We start from the raw sequence: 16,022 nt of genomic DNA on the forward strand, positions 1-16,022 counted from the left end.
TGTAAACACTTGATTTTGATCTTAGTCGAAAGGCCCAGAGACTTGTTCATGAAGTTTTCCCTGGTAGCACCCATCCCCCTCCTGCTGTCTGTCAGCATTACTGTGAGCCAATGGCTGCTGCAGTGTCACAGGGCTCAGAAAACATGAGGCCTGGGTCAGTCATTGGTGGTGACAGCAAAAGTGCTTTAGATTGCACCCTACAGATTATAAAGGGCTTTCCATGCACTTTCCAATTGGTCCTCACTACGACCCCCTAGTCATAGTAGGTAATTTTATTTTCATGATCTGCTAAGGGAACTAAGGCTCAGAGAGGTTGTCCATGTCCCCAGGCTAGTCACTGGCAGAGGCTGGAGCCCTCTCTTTGGGTGTCAGAGCTGTTATTGTTTCTGCCTTGCCAAGTTAGTTCCTGAGGATGGTCCTGACCACCCAATAATGAAGGAGGAACAGTGTTTTGGGGCAGAAATGCGGCTCTAGAAAGAGAAAGGCCTCACCCTTGCTTAGATGCTCGTAGATTCTAAACTTCTGGGGAAGATCTTGCATAATACTCTGTACGTCCCTTCCAGCCACACAGAGATGCTGCTCCAGAGAGTGTGGGTGATGTCCTGAAAGAAGGAACACAGGCTAATGATGATTGGCATGTCCTGAAACGGTCTTCAAGGCGTGGCTGAAATGCCAGCTCCTCCATGAGGCCTTCCCTTGTTAAGTAGGATCTGGGCCTTCCCCTGGAAGTTCATAGTCCAACTGAAGAAACAGAGAGATACCCACAATTGAAAAAAGCGTATGCAGTGCTCCAGCAACATCATTCATTCATTCAGCTCATATTCGCTGAGCGCCTGCTATGTATCAAGCACTGTCCCAATGTAGCAGTAAACACAACTGACCAGTATTATGAAGCTTATATTCTGGCAGGGGAGACAAACAATAAACAAGTTGCTAAACATAGCGTGTCAGATACTGAGGACTACTATGGAGAAATTTAGGGGAGGGGGTTAGGAGCATTGGAGGGTGTCACAGTTTTCAGTAGGGTGGTCACGAGTGGACAGGAATGGACAGTGTACCATGTAGCACAGAGAAGAAGGTGATTAATACTGTTTGGAGTGGTAGATCACAGAAGGCTCCAAAGAGGAAGCTTTTTTGTGCTAAGCCTTGATTTCTAAGTGAGGGTTTCCAGGTAGCCAAGGAGAGGGTTGGCATTGTTGGCAGAGGAAACAGCAACTGCGTGGGCAGGAAGATATGAAAGCATCTGGGGATGTTTAGGAAATTGCAAGCACGTCTGGTGTGGCAAGAGAAAAGGGAAGGAAAATTCAGGCCTTAATGCTGGGAGGTTAGTTGTAGCCAGACTATAAGGGCTTTGTTGTGTCCCAAGGGGAGAGGATGCCAGTGAAGGTAGATGCTGCAATGACCACAGTGCACATCCACCATAGCCCCAGTCGGGCTATAGGCATGGCCTTTATAACCAAGAAAGGGTTAAAAACAGAAGGGGCACTTCCTCCCAATGGCCCGTAACCCCAGTCTATCATGAGAAAAACGTCAGACAAATTCCAATGGTGGACCATCCTGCAAAATACTTTTCTAATTCTCCCCCAAACTGTCAAGGTCATCAAAAACAAGGAAAGTCTGACAAACTGTCAGCCAAGAGGAGCCCAAGGACATGTGATGACTAAATATAATGTGGTGTCCTGCATGGGATCCTGAAACAGAGAAAGATATTAGGTAAAAACTAAGGAAATCCAAATAAACTATGGACCATAGTTAATAACAATATGTCGATATTGGTTTGTTAATTATAACAAAAACCATAGTAACATAAGATGTTAATAAGGGAGAATCTGGGTGCAGGATATATAGGAATTCTCTGTACTATGTTTGCAGTTTTTCTGAAATGTAGAACTTTTCCAAAAAAGTATTTTATTAAAATATCATGAGACATGTTATAACAAAACTTGGAAAAACTTAAAGTGGAAAAACATTTGTAACCCCCACATTTCCTTGGTTTTCCCATCTCTGGAAAGGGCGCTTTCTTTTCCAATTTGATTTCTCCCCCAACAAAAGTTTTCAGCTTCCCCAAGGTAGCTGTCTGTCTTTGTGGGTGGGCACGGGAGGTGGGAGAAGGTAGGTGGGAATGCTGAGGTCAAAACCACATCTGTGCTGAAGTCCCAGCCCTGAGAAGGTTTCCTCTCTGGGACCAATAGAGCTTTCCAGGGAGACGAGGCATGTGGCAGTTCATTAACAGACAGCCCTGCTGTTCCACACCTGGTGGTCCTTTCAGTTCCTGTGGGGGCACTGCTCTGGGACATTTGGGTCAGTCAATAAAAGGCCACCTGTGACAAGGGCCTGAGCATTAGTGGAAAGCAAATGTGTCAGGGATCCCAGAGCCCCTGCTCTGACTGTGGGAGGATGACCTCTGCTCAGACACTCGCCCACCACCCAAGGGGCTGGCTCGCATGGACAGCTTGAAAGCCATTGTCCCTCAATTTCTGGTGAGCTCTTTTCTCCTTTGTCTCTTTCTTGGTCTCAGCTGCATATGTCTGCTTATAGAGCCTTTTCACATCCAAATTCTTCCTTAGTAACCAAGGATGCTCTGTCTCTCAGCACTCATTAAAATGTTCTTCTATTTTATTCCCATCTCCGTCCTCTCTTAATAAAGGATGGCTTCCCCCACGCCTCTTGAGTTTGGAAGGTTGTAGGTGTTCATACAGATAAGACCCAAACAAGCCATATCACATTAAGACTTAAATGTCTCACTAAATCTGCTGAGAGATGTCTTTCTTGGTCTGATCAGTTTCATTAAGCTCCTGGCCTCCCTACAGAGACTCAGGACACCCTAACCTGCCAAAGGATTCTGAAGTTTCACGGCTGAGCTCCTTGGCATTCACTGTATTGATGATTGGCCTTTCCCACTTTAGTTTACAACTGAAGGCAAGAAGTCATAGTCAAGCTGGCTAAACTCATTAAAAAGAAAAACAAAGCAGAGACCTGACTATGTGTCCCTGCCCTCCTCCTTGCAGGGCTGCCTCCCCAACCTTACAGGTGCCTCACAGCCGCCCCCCCATCAATTATTCCCTCTTGGGCTTGAGTGCACAGTCAGTTCTGCAGTGGAGCCCTCTCCCAGCCCATGCACTGAGTCTTCGTGCATCCATTGAACCAAAGGCTGCGAGTGACACTTCCTCTGGTTCTTTCTCAGCACCTTGATCCGTCAGAGTCTAGGCAGGAAAATGGAAACCACTGTTGGTCTTTCAACAGAGAGAACTTAATATAGAGAATTGGTCACACAGTTGATGAAACAGCTAAGAAGCTGGACAATATATGGTGAAGCAGCCCAGACATCAGCAACAACAGGGAACCACTATCACCCCTGGACAGGAGGCACAATGATATTTCTACAGCCTAGAGCTGGGACAATCCAGCAGGAGCTAGAACCATTAGGTAGGATGCCTGTTGACTTGAAGTGACAGAAGTTATGTGGTCGCTGCCAGGGATGCTGTCTCAGGTAAGCAAGACAGGGAGAGATACCTTTACCTCTCTCTTCTACTTACCTCCAGTCTTCTGCCGCTGTCTTCCATTCACCAGACCTACCTGCCCAGAAGCCCGTGAGCAAAGGAGCCTGAGCACTGCAGTTCCCTGTGAGATGGAACAGAGCAGCAAGTGTGGGGAAGGACCCAGAGAGCAAACAGACAAACGACAGGCACGGCATCCATTTGGTCCTCTCACCCACACCACCCTCTTTGTTCAAGGATGAGTTGGCCCCCACCCACTCCAGAAAACTGCTGCTCATTTCTAATTTCTCTGAGCAAGACAGCTGGCAGCTTGAGATAGGTGTCATACCCTCCTATGGTCTCCTGGATTGAACACATGAGGGAAATCAGGATCCTCCTTTACTTTGGGGAGGGGGCAGTGAACTCTGTAATATCTCTGGTCAGCAAATCTTGCTCATGGGGATGACTGCCATCCCTCGTCCTCTGGAGGAGAGCAGGGTTTCTCTTCTTTTGTAGGATCTTCAAAGTAGGATGGATCTGCTCACTCTTGCAGGAGTGGCAGCCCAGAGGCTCAACTGCCCCTTCAACAATTATCTTCTACTCTACCAGACCAAACTCCTAACCCAAAGGCCACCATCCACCACATTCTGCCCATGAGGGCCCGGGTTCAGTGGTTATTCCAGAGGGCTGATGAGTGGCTTCAGGGGACCTCCAGCTCTCGTCTGAGACAGTTAATCGTTTCCAGCCTGCCTCCCCTCAAATTGCCTCTCTCTTCCCCTGCTAGCTTGGAGCCCTCGCTGCTGGCGTGGGAGCTCAGACAGAGGGGAATGTGGACAGGAAGAGTCCAAGAGCAGAGCAGAAGGAACAAAGGCCCCGGAGTTTGTGCAGCCAAGAAAATAACATGAAACGAGATGCGGGATTGGGGCTGGACTTGTTTTGTTTTGGAGCATTTCAAGGGGCCAGGCTGCAGTCGTGTTTGGATGGGGAAGAAAGGCATAACTGTGCAGAAGAAAATACTTTTCAGATTTTACTCTGGCTATTACTGGATTAAAGGCAACTCCAAGAGGATTAAACTGTGTGAATGCATGAAGGCCGCTGCACCCAGACAGGAGGGGACCCTGTCTCCTCCTGGAACATGTTTGGACAGCATTTGGAAGCAGTGGGCTTGCTTGTCCATTAGGCACCAATCTGGTAAATTCAGCATCGGTTGGAGCCACTCACGTTGCTTTCCTTCTCTTAACCTTAATGATAATAATAATTATTAAATATTAATAACAGTGTTAGTACTGTTGGTTCAAAGTGACAGAAACCTCAGAATTAACTACTCAACACACAGAGACTTTTACTACTGCCTTATAGAATCCAAGGAGTTGAACTGCCCAGCCAAACAAAATGCAGAGATGCAGTGGAATTGGGATCAGTGTTTTAATTCTATTCTGTTTAAATTTGTTCTGTCTCTTTTTGCTGCTCTGGTCTGCTTCTCTCATACTTGTGAGCTTCTTCCTCTCACTACAGACTGGGTTTCCCCACTGTATTAGTTTGCAAGGGCTACTGTCACAAAGGACCACAAACTGAAAGGCTTAAACAACAGAAATTTTTCTTTCTTTCTTTCTTTCTTTTTTTCGGTGAGGAAGATTGGCCCTGAGCTAACATCTGTTGCCAATCTTACTCTTTGCTTGAGGAAGATTGTCACTGAGCTAACATCTGTGCCAGTCTTCCTCTATTTTGCGTATGGGATGCTGCCATAGCACGGCTTGATAAGTGGTGAGTAGGTCCACGCCCAGGATCCAAACCTGTGAACCCTGGGCCACTGAAGTGGAGCATGCAAAGTTAACCACTACACCACCAGGCCAGCCCCAGAACAAGAGAAACTTTTGTCCCACAGTTCTGGAGGCTAAAAGTCCAAGATCAAGGTGTGAGTAGGACCATGCTCCCTCTGACGGGACGGATCCGTCCCAGGCCTCTCTTGTAGCTTCTGGTAGTTTCTCGCCCTGTGGCAGCAATGAACTCTAATCTTCACGTGGCTTTCTCCCTGTGGGCATGTCTATCTTTGTCCAAATTTTCCCCTTTTTTTAAGGATACCAGTAGTATTGGATTAGGGCCTTAATGACCTCATTTTAACTTGATCACCTCTCTAAAGACCCTATCTCCCACTAAGGCCCCATTCTAAGGTACTGAGGGTTAGGTCCCCAACATACCTTTTTTGGAAGACACAATTCAACCCATAACACCCACATGATCACTGATAGCTCTCAAGTTTTTACATCTTATAATTTTCACTACTGGAGTCTACCTTTTCACTTTCTGTTTTCAAAAATCCCAGGGAAGACTTCTATCTGGGGCATCTTTGATCAGGTTCTGCTCCCCACAAGGGGAGTCAGGCAGCCCAGAACTTTGACTGGCCCAGCTTCATTAAGGTGTTCAGCCCTGAACCAATCCATCAAGGCTAGGGAGGCAGGGTCCTTTAAGAATGACAATTCTCATAGGACCCACGTATCAGTTAGATCTGCTAATTAACGCTAGGTACAAATCACCCCAAATTCTAGTGGCTTTAGTCCCCCAGGGACGTGGGCTGACAAACCATCCCAACTGTGCCGATCATTGTGCCAGAGTGAAAGAGAGCTCTGGAGGGCCCTGCACTGTCAGTTAAATCTTCTACCTGGAAGTGGTACGCTTCTGCTCACAACCTGCTGGCCCCAATGAGCGACATGGCCCTATTAGGGTGTGCGCTCCCACCACGTGCCTGGAAGGCAGAGAGCCACAAAGACTTGTCAAACAGCATTTATGACTGTCACAGCCCACATGATGGGAGCAGTGGAAAAAGTGGTTCCCAGAACCGGAAGATGCTTCCCCAGAATAAGATGGGGTGCTGCATGGTAAACTCATGGGTAAGCACTCCAGGGGCCTCCTGGGCCAAGGAAAGGGCAACAGGGAAGACTGTGAGGCATTAGAAACACCTCCGTGTGGCTGGAGCACAGAGGGTTGGAGGTGAGAGTGGCTGGGGACCCAGCTGGAGAGGTGGCCAGGCTGGACGGTGAAGAGAACTGCTTGCTCTAGGAAGGGGTTTGGATTTTGTCCCCAAGACAGTGGGCCAACAAGGGTTTCAAGCCAGAAACAGCAGCGTCAGACTTGCATTTTAGGAAAAGCACCGGCAGTGCAATAATATGAAGCAAGCAGCTGAAGAGTACTAGACTTGCACAGATCAGGTTTCCCCCAGGATTCAGCGATAGAATCAACCAGACTTGGTGACTGTTTGGCGTGGGTGTGCAGTTAGTTCGGTCAGTACCAGGGGGATGGCTTCGTGGAAATGCTGGCGTCTGCACCTGCAGCTTGAGGAAGAGGGGGAGCTGGTGGATGTGGAAGGAAGTGGAGGCTTTGCAGCTGAGGACGATGCTGAGCGAAGGCCCGGAGATCTGGGAGCACTCTGGTGGTTGGGAACTGGAGTTTGTGTTTGCCGCGCACGCGCACGGGCACATCCCAGGATTTTTGATGGTATGCTTGAAGGGCTTAAAGGTGACCACTGGCTAAGTAAAAGCAAGTTTCAGAAACTTGAGACAACTCTCCACAGATACCACAAACTTCCTCGGTTGCTTTTTCGCACCTGGGCTACCTGAGAACTATTTACTCCCCTGCCCTTGCTCCCTTTTAGGCCCCATCTTACAGGCCGAGTTCTTGCGCATCCCCATTAGCACACGGTCTTCCTCTTCTGAGCGCCCGGTATCTTCGTCTTACTCCGAGGCAGGCGTACGCTGATGCGCCCACCTGCTCCGCTCAGCCTTTTCTCTGACAGGCGCCCCTGAAAGAGCATGGATCTTCAGTCCTTTGAAAGACAAATCTACACGTGGCGCAGATTTGGGCAGCTCACCTGTAAAGATTTCATGAGCCATCGTTTGCCATGTCTAATATCGTGAACCATGTGTGAGTACACGGAGGAAGAACCAAAAGCGAATACTGAGTGGAAACCTAGTACAGCCTGCCGGCCGGAAATTAACAAGAGAGCGCTACCCAGCTCCCCGCTGCGCAGGCGCAAACAGGCACCCTCACCACGACAAGTGTGGGACTGGCTCGCTGGACCCATGGAGGACCTATGAAAAAACTCTTTCAGGCCTTGCTGAATGAGGACGGCTGGTTAAAAATTCATACGAAGATTGCATAAAACCATCTGCTGCCTTTATTTCCCCCTGTGTGCATTAAAAATGCTCAGCTGCTCAACACGAAACATTCCATTACACTGTGTGGCTCACGGGCTGTCTTGGACGTTGAGGGCAGAGAGGAGGTGAGGGGGGAGGGAAAGTGGGATCAGCACTTTCCGGGGATCTCCAGCTGGACCTCAGTGTCTCAAGCAGGACATTCCAGATTTTTCCACCCTGTTGATGTGCTTTCTGAAGGAAGTGTCATTCTGTGGATGTAGTTGATGCTGTCGGTGAGTTTGTGTGTGTGGTTTTTTTTCTTTTTAATCTGAAAATTGGTCTTTGAGTCTACAAGCAGCAGCTGCAGCTGCCATAATTAAAATGAAATAACCTGCTTCCTTCAGTCCTTAGGGAAAAAAGCTTTTAAAAAAATCCGTATTCTAAATGGACTCAGGAATGAGGAATGTGGTGAATCTTCTCTCTCCCTGTTACTTGCAACAGGTTTTATGGCTTTGCTTTTCTCTGGAATCAGGGGAAAAGAAGGGAATTCGCCTTTAGTGAGCATTTATCCCGGCCCCAGGTACTATGCAGGGTCGTCCCAACTGTACAAGCCAGGATGTGAATCCAGTTTAGATGCTTATTTCTTTCCCTCTTCCGTGTGCCCTTCCGACATCCTGCTAGATCCTAGATCTCTTAATCTGGTCCGATTCTGTCGGAGACCTGGGAGGTCTGGAGTTACTAAAATGTTAATTGGCCTGGATTAGAAACCAAAGCTCTTAGCGGAGTAATGGAGTAACGAGGTGAAGGATTCTGTGCTAATGACTACATGATAATGAGATGGTTTCAGAGGAGCGGATGTGCTCTTGAAGGGGTTGCTTAAAAGTCACTCTTCAAACTAGGCTGGGAAAATAAAATCCCAGAAGAACTGCAGACTCTGGTTTGTTTGGATCTCAAAATAAGCTCGCTAAAGTAGAAAGGGACAACTGTGTGCTGGGAATTGAAGACACAGCGGTCTCCATCCTCAGGGAGCTCGCAGTCTGGTGGAAGAGAAAGATGCGCCAGCAAAAAATTGTAAGACGCTGGTAATAAGCACTTGGTCAAGGGTATGAACAACTTGCTACAGTTTCAGCATTTTTTTCTCCAAAAGTCCATTTCTTCAGCTGGTAGCTTTGTGAGCAGAGCAACCTCACCACGAGAGCAACGCCCAGAATGTTGAACAGAAAAAGATGAGAAGAATTACTATACATTCTTATGTATGTACCAAGGGTGTGGCACTTAGTCTCTCTGAGCCCTTACTATCATCCCCATTTAATAGTAAGGAAACTGAGGGAGCCAAGTGCTTTGCCCAAGGCCGCATGGCTGGGAGCCAGGTGAGGTGTGATGCAGACCCACTCCATCTGCTCCCAAGTCCCTGCTCTTGCCACTGCGCCCGGCTTCCTCCAAGAAACTGCTCCCTTGATTGTCGGGTGTCTAGAACAGCCATCACCGTGCCCCGTATTTAGAATAAGAAAATCTTTTTTTTCTTCCCTCTGGAAAAAAACCTAAGTTTTAATAGCAGGCATCTTGATGAGAGTGATTCATGATCATTATCCCCCGGCTGCAGGTGTGACGATCCAGTTCAAGTGCATTGAACTCCAGGCCATCCTCCCAAACCGTGAAGTCAGCCCCAAGCATAGAAACGCTAGTTCCTTACTGACATTCTACACAGCCTGAGCGGCTTCCTGCACATCCAAAAGATGTTCCCCTGGGCTCCTGGGTCCACAGCTTCTGTTACCACAGCTTAGCTGAGAAGCGAAGACAGGGGAGGACGGTGGTCTTCTATCTTTGAAATTCTCTGCAAGAGACTGCAGTCCATGTTGTTTGGAACCCAGCTCAAGGCACTGTCTTATCTCCTTGATTTATGGTCACTTTGGGGAAAGCTAATAGAAGCAAAGGCACTCTGCACTTAATTCCACCCTGGCCTCTCAAAAGGCAGCGCAGGAAACGGTCACGCTTCCACCCGCCCAGGGCAGGTGGGGAGGTGCGCTGGGAGCAGAAGGTTTGCTGGGAGTGTCAGGAATACAGGTGTCATGTGCAGGCTCACAGCATGCTTTATGGCTCACCTGGAAAGGAAAAGCACAGAGTTCAGATCTTGTCGCCAGTGCTTCCTAGCTAGAGGATTAGGGACAAGCAGCTTAAATTCCCTGAAGATGCATTTTCTTGTCTGCACGTGTGGAAGGATAATGCTTGCTTCCTGTGGTTGTTTAGAAGGTTAAATGAGATCTAATATGTACTGGCACCTAACACCCTGCCCGGTGCCTGGGCCACAATTAAGGAGCTTACTGTCCCAGGCACCTCCCCTTCCTGTGCGAGGCTTGCCAAATTCTTATTCCTACAGCAGATCTCCAATTATGTCACATCTCTGCTCGAAAGCCCTCGATGGCTCCCTATTACTGACTGAATGATGGCCGTCTTTTCTAGCCTGGCTTTCAGGGCTCAGCCTGTTGGGGCCCACATCACCTGCCAGGTGTGATGTCCACCACTTCCCTCTACACAGCCCACACTCTGGAAAGCTGAGCTACAGCTCATTCTTCGTTACGCTTTCCCCTCCCGTGCCTTTACTCCCTCATGTGGTGTCCCTGCCCTGTCCCCATGCCATCCTACCTATCACCATCTCTGGTGCAAGGCTGAGCTGGAAGGATATGCTGTCCAATAAGTGCGCCCTGATTTTCAGCCAAGGTGATCTCTCCTCTGTCCTCTCACTGGGTTTTGTCTGTCCCTCTCTTACGTATAATACGAGCATTATAGTTACGTGTGGCCATGTTGTCTTATTTTCCCCGCCAGCCTGTGAGGGCCTCCTGAGGGCACGATTTGCTTCTGAGTCATCAGCGCCTCCTGTACAGCATCTAATACTCAGTTATCTGAATGAATGAGTGAGTGAGCGAGCCAGTGAATGAACAAATGCCGTAATTCCTTCCTAACTGGATTTCCCCTCCAGAAAATGCTGGTACATAAATCTTTATAAAACTTTTGGTCAACCCACGAGTATTTTGGTTTCATTAACAGTCATTGTGATGCTTATTGGACGTACTTTGAAAAAGGAGGGATTCAGGGATGCAAATTGAAAAGGAAATAAACACTTCGAAGAAAGGAGTTGATGTCTTTACTGAAGCCCGGGCAAAGATGAAGGGGGAGAGGAGTAACACGGCAGTTCTGCAGCTTCTTCAAGGAAGGAGGATCATAAGGCACAGATGAGGCTGCAAAGCACAAGCTTTGGCTTGAAGCTACAGGGGCAGAGTGGAATTTTATGGCCTGGACAAAGGAGAGGGCTTTGAGAAAGACCATGAGTGTTTTCTCCAAGTCACTGGCTATGACTAGCACCCCAGCAGGACCCATGGGGGCAAAGCCAACAGCTCTGAGTCCTAAAATCCACAAGGCACTGGGCACATGGGGAAAGACCCACACACAGGAGAAAAAATGCCTCTTCCCAGGCCCGTTCTTACAGCAGAACAACTTCCTGCTCCCCTCTGAAATTTTGGAAGCTAAAGTTGTAATGAGCAAGGCAGGGTAAATAGAAGTGAAGGGCACAAGAGCCGTTTTTGCTCATTTGAGATGCACAAAATGATAGTCATATCCTCTGTAGCAGACTGCCTATTTTTTATTTCAGTGAATATAGATGATTTATAAGGGCTTTTCCAGGTTTACTTCTAAACCTTGTATTGTTCATTCTGTCCGGCCCATGTTGTCTTCGACCCTGATGGTGCCCAGGGGCCTGACCCCCAGGGGAGGCGGATGGACTCTCTGTACTAGGGGAGAGCCTCGTGAATGTTCTTGCCTAATACAGTTTTTTTGTTTCTTTGTTTAGAATAATGAGAATTTACGGTAAAGAAACATGAAATGCAAATGAAGCTGGCAAAATTTCACACTTAGGGGGATTTTGTTTTTAATGGAAATTACCAGTAATTCCTCACCTTCTAATAGACAGTAATAGCTTTAGCTTGGATCTGAGGTATATTTGGCAAATACATATTGAGAGAATTTCTCAAATGATGACCTTTTACCTCAGATGCCTAAATGTCTCCTTCATACCTTGTTCTTTAGCCCAATGGGTCTTTTATATGAAAAGGCATTTTGTGGTATTTTTAGTGGGTGGGTGTGGGTAGTTGGTACAGGGGAAAGTACACAGACCTTGAGTCTGTGAGGACCTGTCTTCAAATTCCCATTCTTGTTCTGGCAGTGACCTGAGGTGAATGACTTGAAGTCTTTGAGCCTCCCCTCACCCTTCTTTTGCGATAGGATTTCTTTTATTCATTTCACCTTTATTGGGTAGAGATATCTCCATAGGCACTGGAGATGCAGAGATGAGTCAAATTCATTGTCATAAAATTCTAGGGGCAGAAAAGACCGCGCATGTCACCTAGTTCAGAATCTTCCTCTTTCAAATGAGGAAACAGAGGCTCAGAGAGGGGAAGTGATTTGCTAGAGTGTGCAGGGTGATAAGCCAGTGGGCCAGAGCCAGAACTCTTTCGTGTAAGGAACTCTGCCCAGGTGACTCCCGGCACTCCCATGTCATATATCACGGGGAGGATGGGCCCATTTAGCAGGCAAGACATCAAGGTTCAAAGAGGCTAAGTGACCTGTTTATTAGCCTGGTCAATCAACGATAGAGCTGTTGCAGGAGCCAGAGCCTCAGCCACATGCTCCATCCCCACAACCCCCTTCTTGCCACCCCCATCACAGCATATAGTCAATCCTTCTTCTCAAAATACTCAGTTTCTACTGTGCTCCAAGCCCATTGGCCCCTGAGTTGTAAAGAGGCCTGATCTGGAGTCCCTGCCCTTGAGGGGTTTGGTCAGCTTGAGGAAACACATGTAAACAATGGCTGTCAGACAAGCCTGTTCCTCCCACAGCACCAGATGAGATGGGAGAACAGAAGGCGGCACAGCAGAGCCTCCCAGGAAGGCTGCAGAGAGGAAGTGCAGTAGTGTGGGATTTTCTGGGTGTTTGGGACCCCCTCTTGCTTCTCTTCATTGCTGTGGGACGAGGAACGAGCCTCATCTCCCCAGTGGTGTGTGTTTGCACGGACTGCTGGAGAGAGATCTGTGACAAAGGGTGGAGGGTATCCTGCCACCTCACTCAGTTGGGTCTGTGTTCTCTGCTTCAACAGAAAGGATCCCGACCGGCCCTCCAGGATCTGATGGCCCTGTAGAGAGGGCTACAGGGCCCACGGACACTGTTGACTCTTCAGAACGTGCTGACATGGAGCCAGGTCAGTCCCCTTGTCTGCTCTGATTTTCTGCATCATCAACTGCCAACCTGTGATCTTGATGACAAATACCATCTTGGAATCTGAAAATGTGCATACTTTTTGGTTGAAGGCTTTTGCCACTAAGCAGCATGAGAAGTGGAGGAGGTCAGGCCACAGTGGAGGTAGCTTTCTTGGGGAGCAGACGCAGTGGGAAGACAGGTGGGTGCTGGAAGCCAAGCGGATAGCCAGCATGGTAGGAGGGCAGGGCAGGGCAGGCAAGGGCCAGGCATCCAGCTGGGATGCAATGGGAGAGCTGGCAGTGTAGGGGAGGAAGACATTTCCTCTACCCGCTCTGGGTTCTTCTGGCTGGACAATGAATTAAATTCACATGAGGCAGAATAACAGCAAAAAATTAAACAAAGCTTTATAACATGTATACATGGGAGAGGCCTCAGGCAACCTGAGCAACTCAGCCAACTGACCGAGGCTACCTGTTTAAGTATCTTCGGCCACAGATAAGGAGGACATTTGGGGTAGTGGTTTGGGCCTTCAAAGGGGAGGAAGGCAACCCACATGGAAATGGAAAAGCAAATGTTTGGTAAATAGAACTTTGATAAGAGTGGGCTTAGCAAGGATCCTCCCAGTCTACCAGAACCCAAAGTTATCTACGATGATGGCCTGTCTTGGGGACAGGCCTTTATTTTAAATTTCTTTTAGGCAGTTAGGGGGGAAAGGTCAAATGTTCTTGCTGAGTCTGAGCCTTTATTGTCTTCAGCTTGAAATAGTCTGCATACCAGAGTGCCGCATCTTGGGGTGGCCTTCCCTGAACCCCATCAGCAGCCAGGAAGCACCATGCAGGTCCAGGACCAGCAGTGATGATCAGGGTCATTCGAGGATCCAGGAGACCAGCAGCAGGGTCCAGCGTTCAGTAGCTCCATTTCAGGCTGAGCTGGAGTAGGATGAGAGGCAGAGTTGACATAGTTGAGAATGGGACAGGAGGAGGTGAGTGGGTGGCTTCCCAGAGGACAGGTGGTAGAAGCCAGGTCCAGCTGGCCAGAATGGCTCTCTGGCAGAGGCTCTTCACATTGCTGTGCAGAAGAGCAGAGACAAAAACAATAGGACACAGCTGGGTTGAGTGGGAAACGTGGAACGATGTTTCAAACTAGAGAAGGAACACGGCACAGAAAAAGGTAGAACCGTAATGGAGGCTGGGTCATGGTGAGGAAGGCTGAAGAAGCAGAGGAAGGATCCAGGGCCCGGGGAGCAAGCTCTTTGCTGAAAACCTACTGTGAACCAAGCATTTCTTCTTATCCATTCAAGCACTCTTGCAAGGTAGGATTCCGAGTCCTGCGAGGCTCAGTTATGCTGCAGGAAGAAATTAACTCCACAATCTCAGTGGCTTAACACAGCAAAGGCTTATTTCTAGCTCACACTACATGTCTAACAGAGGCGGGTGGAGGTCTCTGCTCTACCTCGTGACTCAGGGGCCAGGCTGGTGAAAGTTCTGCCATGTTTTGGGTATACCACCTTGGTCTCTGCAGCAAGGGAAGAGATGGCCAGAAGTTTGAGCATTGGCTCTTAAATGCTTTGGCCCAGAAGTGACATGCAACCCATGGGCCAGAACTAGACACGTGGTCCTGCGTGATTTCTGGGGCTCTGGGAAATGTGAGAAAGAAATGGCAATTTGATGCGCAGTAGCTGCCTCTGCCATGGTAGGTATCATTTCCATTTTAAGGGAAGGAAACTCAGGCTCAGAGAAATGAACTAGCTTGTCTGAAGTCTCTCAGCTAAAAAGCGCGGGAGCCTACATCTTACCTAACCTCAGATTCAGTCGTTTACTGGACTATTCAGCCAAAACATGTTGAATACTTACAACAGGCCCAGCACCAGGCTAGGCTCTGGGGGTAAAACAAGAAACAAAAACGAAAGTAGCTGCTCCTCTCAGCCTGAAGAATGTATAAATAGGAACCAAGATAAATGCTGGGCAGTAGAGACATATAGTTCTCTGAGGGGATCTATTAAGATTTTTAGCTTTTCATAGAGGGACAGGCAAAATGGGGTCACGTTTATTGAGGCATTGTGCCAAGTACTTGATTTATGCATCTCATTCAACTCCTACAAGCCCATGAGGTAGTTCTTACCATTCCATGTTTAAGAAAACTGAGGTTCACTCGGCAAGGGAGGTAACTAAGCTCAAGGTGAACTCTTCAACCCCATCCATGCTCACTCGTAGTGATGATGGGAAAGTTCAAATGAAAAATCGAATCTCATCCCCCACTCCATCTAAACCCCAAGAAAAAGAGTCTCCTGTTGCTCCTCTAAATCGCCCCATCCCGGGCCTTTCTCCCCCTGGTTCCCCTAACATCCTGCGGGTGTCACATGTGAACACAGCTTTCAGCTCTGACAGAGGGAGCCTCATGGAGCCCAGATACTGGGTTGCTCCTCCCCATGTTGGTACTGCCCAGATGGCTGGGCTCAGAGCACGGCTTCTTGAACTCATCTGCATTGAGGGAAGGAAGAAATCGCAGAAATATAAGTAGCAGGATCTGAGTCTAGCAGGATGGGGTTGACTCTGAGCCTTGGCATCTTCTGCCTGGAATGTTCCTCCTTTTCTCTCCGGCCTCATCCCGCCTTCCCTCCCCTTGCACACTGTGCTATTTTTACAATGACCCCATCACTTTTCTCCCCTCCTCAACACGTGTGATCACCTCCTCTGTCCTCACACTGGTCCAAGCCACCATCTCAGACCTGGATTATTGCAATGGCCTCACGGGGCTCTGCTCCCGTCCTTCCCTCCCAGAATCTCACACAAAGGCAGCTGTTAAAACATCAATCAGATCAGATCACTCCTCTGCTCAATCTCCTCCTGTGGCTCCCCATCTCACACAGAAGAAAAGCCCAAGGCCTCACCGTGACCCACCAGGACTCAGAGGAGCTGGCCCGTGCCCTCCCTGACCCCCTCTCTGTGCACCCCTCACTCATTGGCCTCTTTGCTGTTCCTTGAACCATAAGCACACTTTGGCCTCAGAGCAAAGGCATAGAAGCCTGTTTCCAGTCTTGGGGAAAGCGTTTCAGGCAGAGGAACAGCCGTGAGCAGATCTCTGCGTCACTGTCTCCGTGAGCAGAGCACGGAGGGGCTGAAAGGTCCTAAACACACACGACTGTGTTTGCTGCTCAGGGAGCGGCAGG

General features: G+C 48.5%; 1 protein-coding gene across 8 annotated transcripts in view; it reads left to right on the top strand.

Annotated features, from left to right (window-relative positions):
* Window positions 1–16,022, top strand: part of TENM4 (teneurin transmembrane protein 4) — a 728,135-nt gene that overhangs the window by 212,718 nt on the left and 499,395 nt on the right. For all 8 annotated transcript variants that reach the window (XM_070490574.1, XM_070490568.1, XM_070490572.1 and 5 more), the window contains one exon: window positions 12,753–12,854. Coding sequence is in view for 7 of the 8 variants with exons in the window: in XM_070490568.1 (XP_070346669.1) it covers window positions 12,845–12,854 (10 nt within the window). In the remaining variant the exon portion in view is untranslated. The remainder of the gene's footprint in view (window positions 1–12,752; window positions 12,855–16,022) is intronic.

The sequence above is a fragment of the Equus asinus genome, chromosome 20 (genome assembly GCF_041296235.1).
Source record: "Equus asinus isolate D_3611 breed Donkey chromosome 20, EquAss-T2T_v2, whole genome shotgun sequence".
NCBI classification, from domain to species: Eukaryota; Metazoa; Chordata; class Mammalia; order Perissodactyla; family Equidae; genus Equus; species Equus asinus.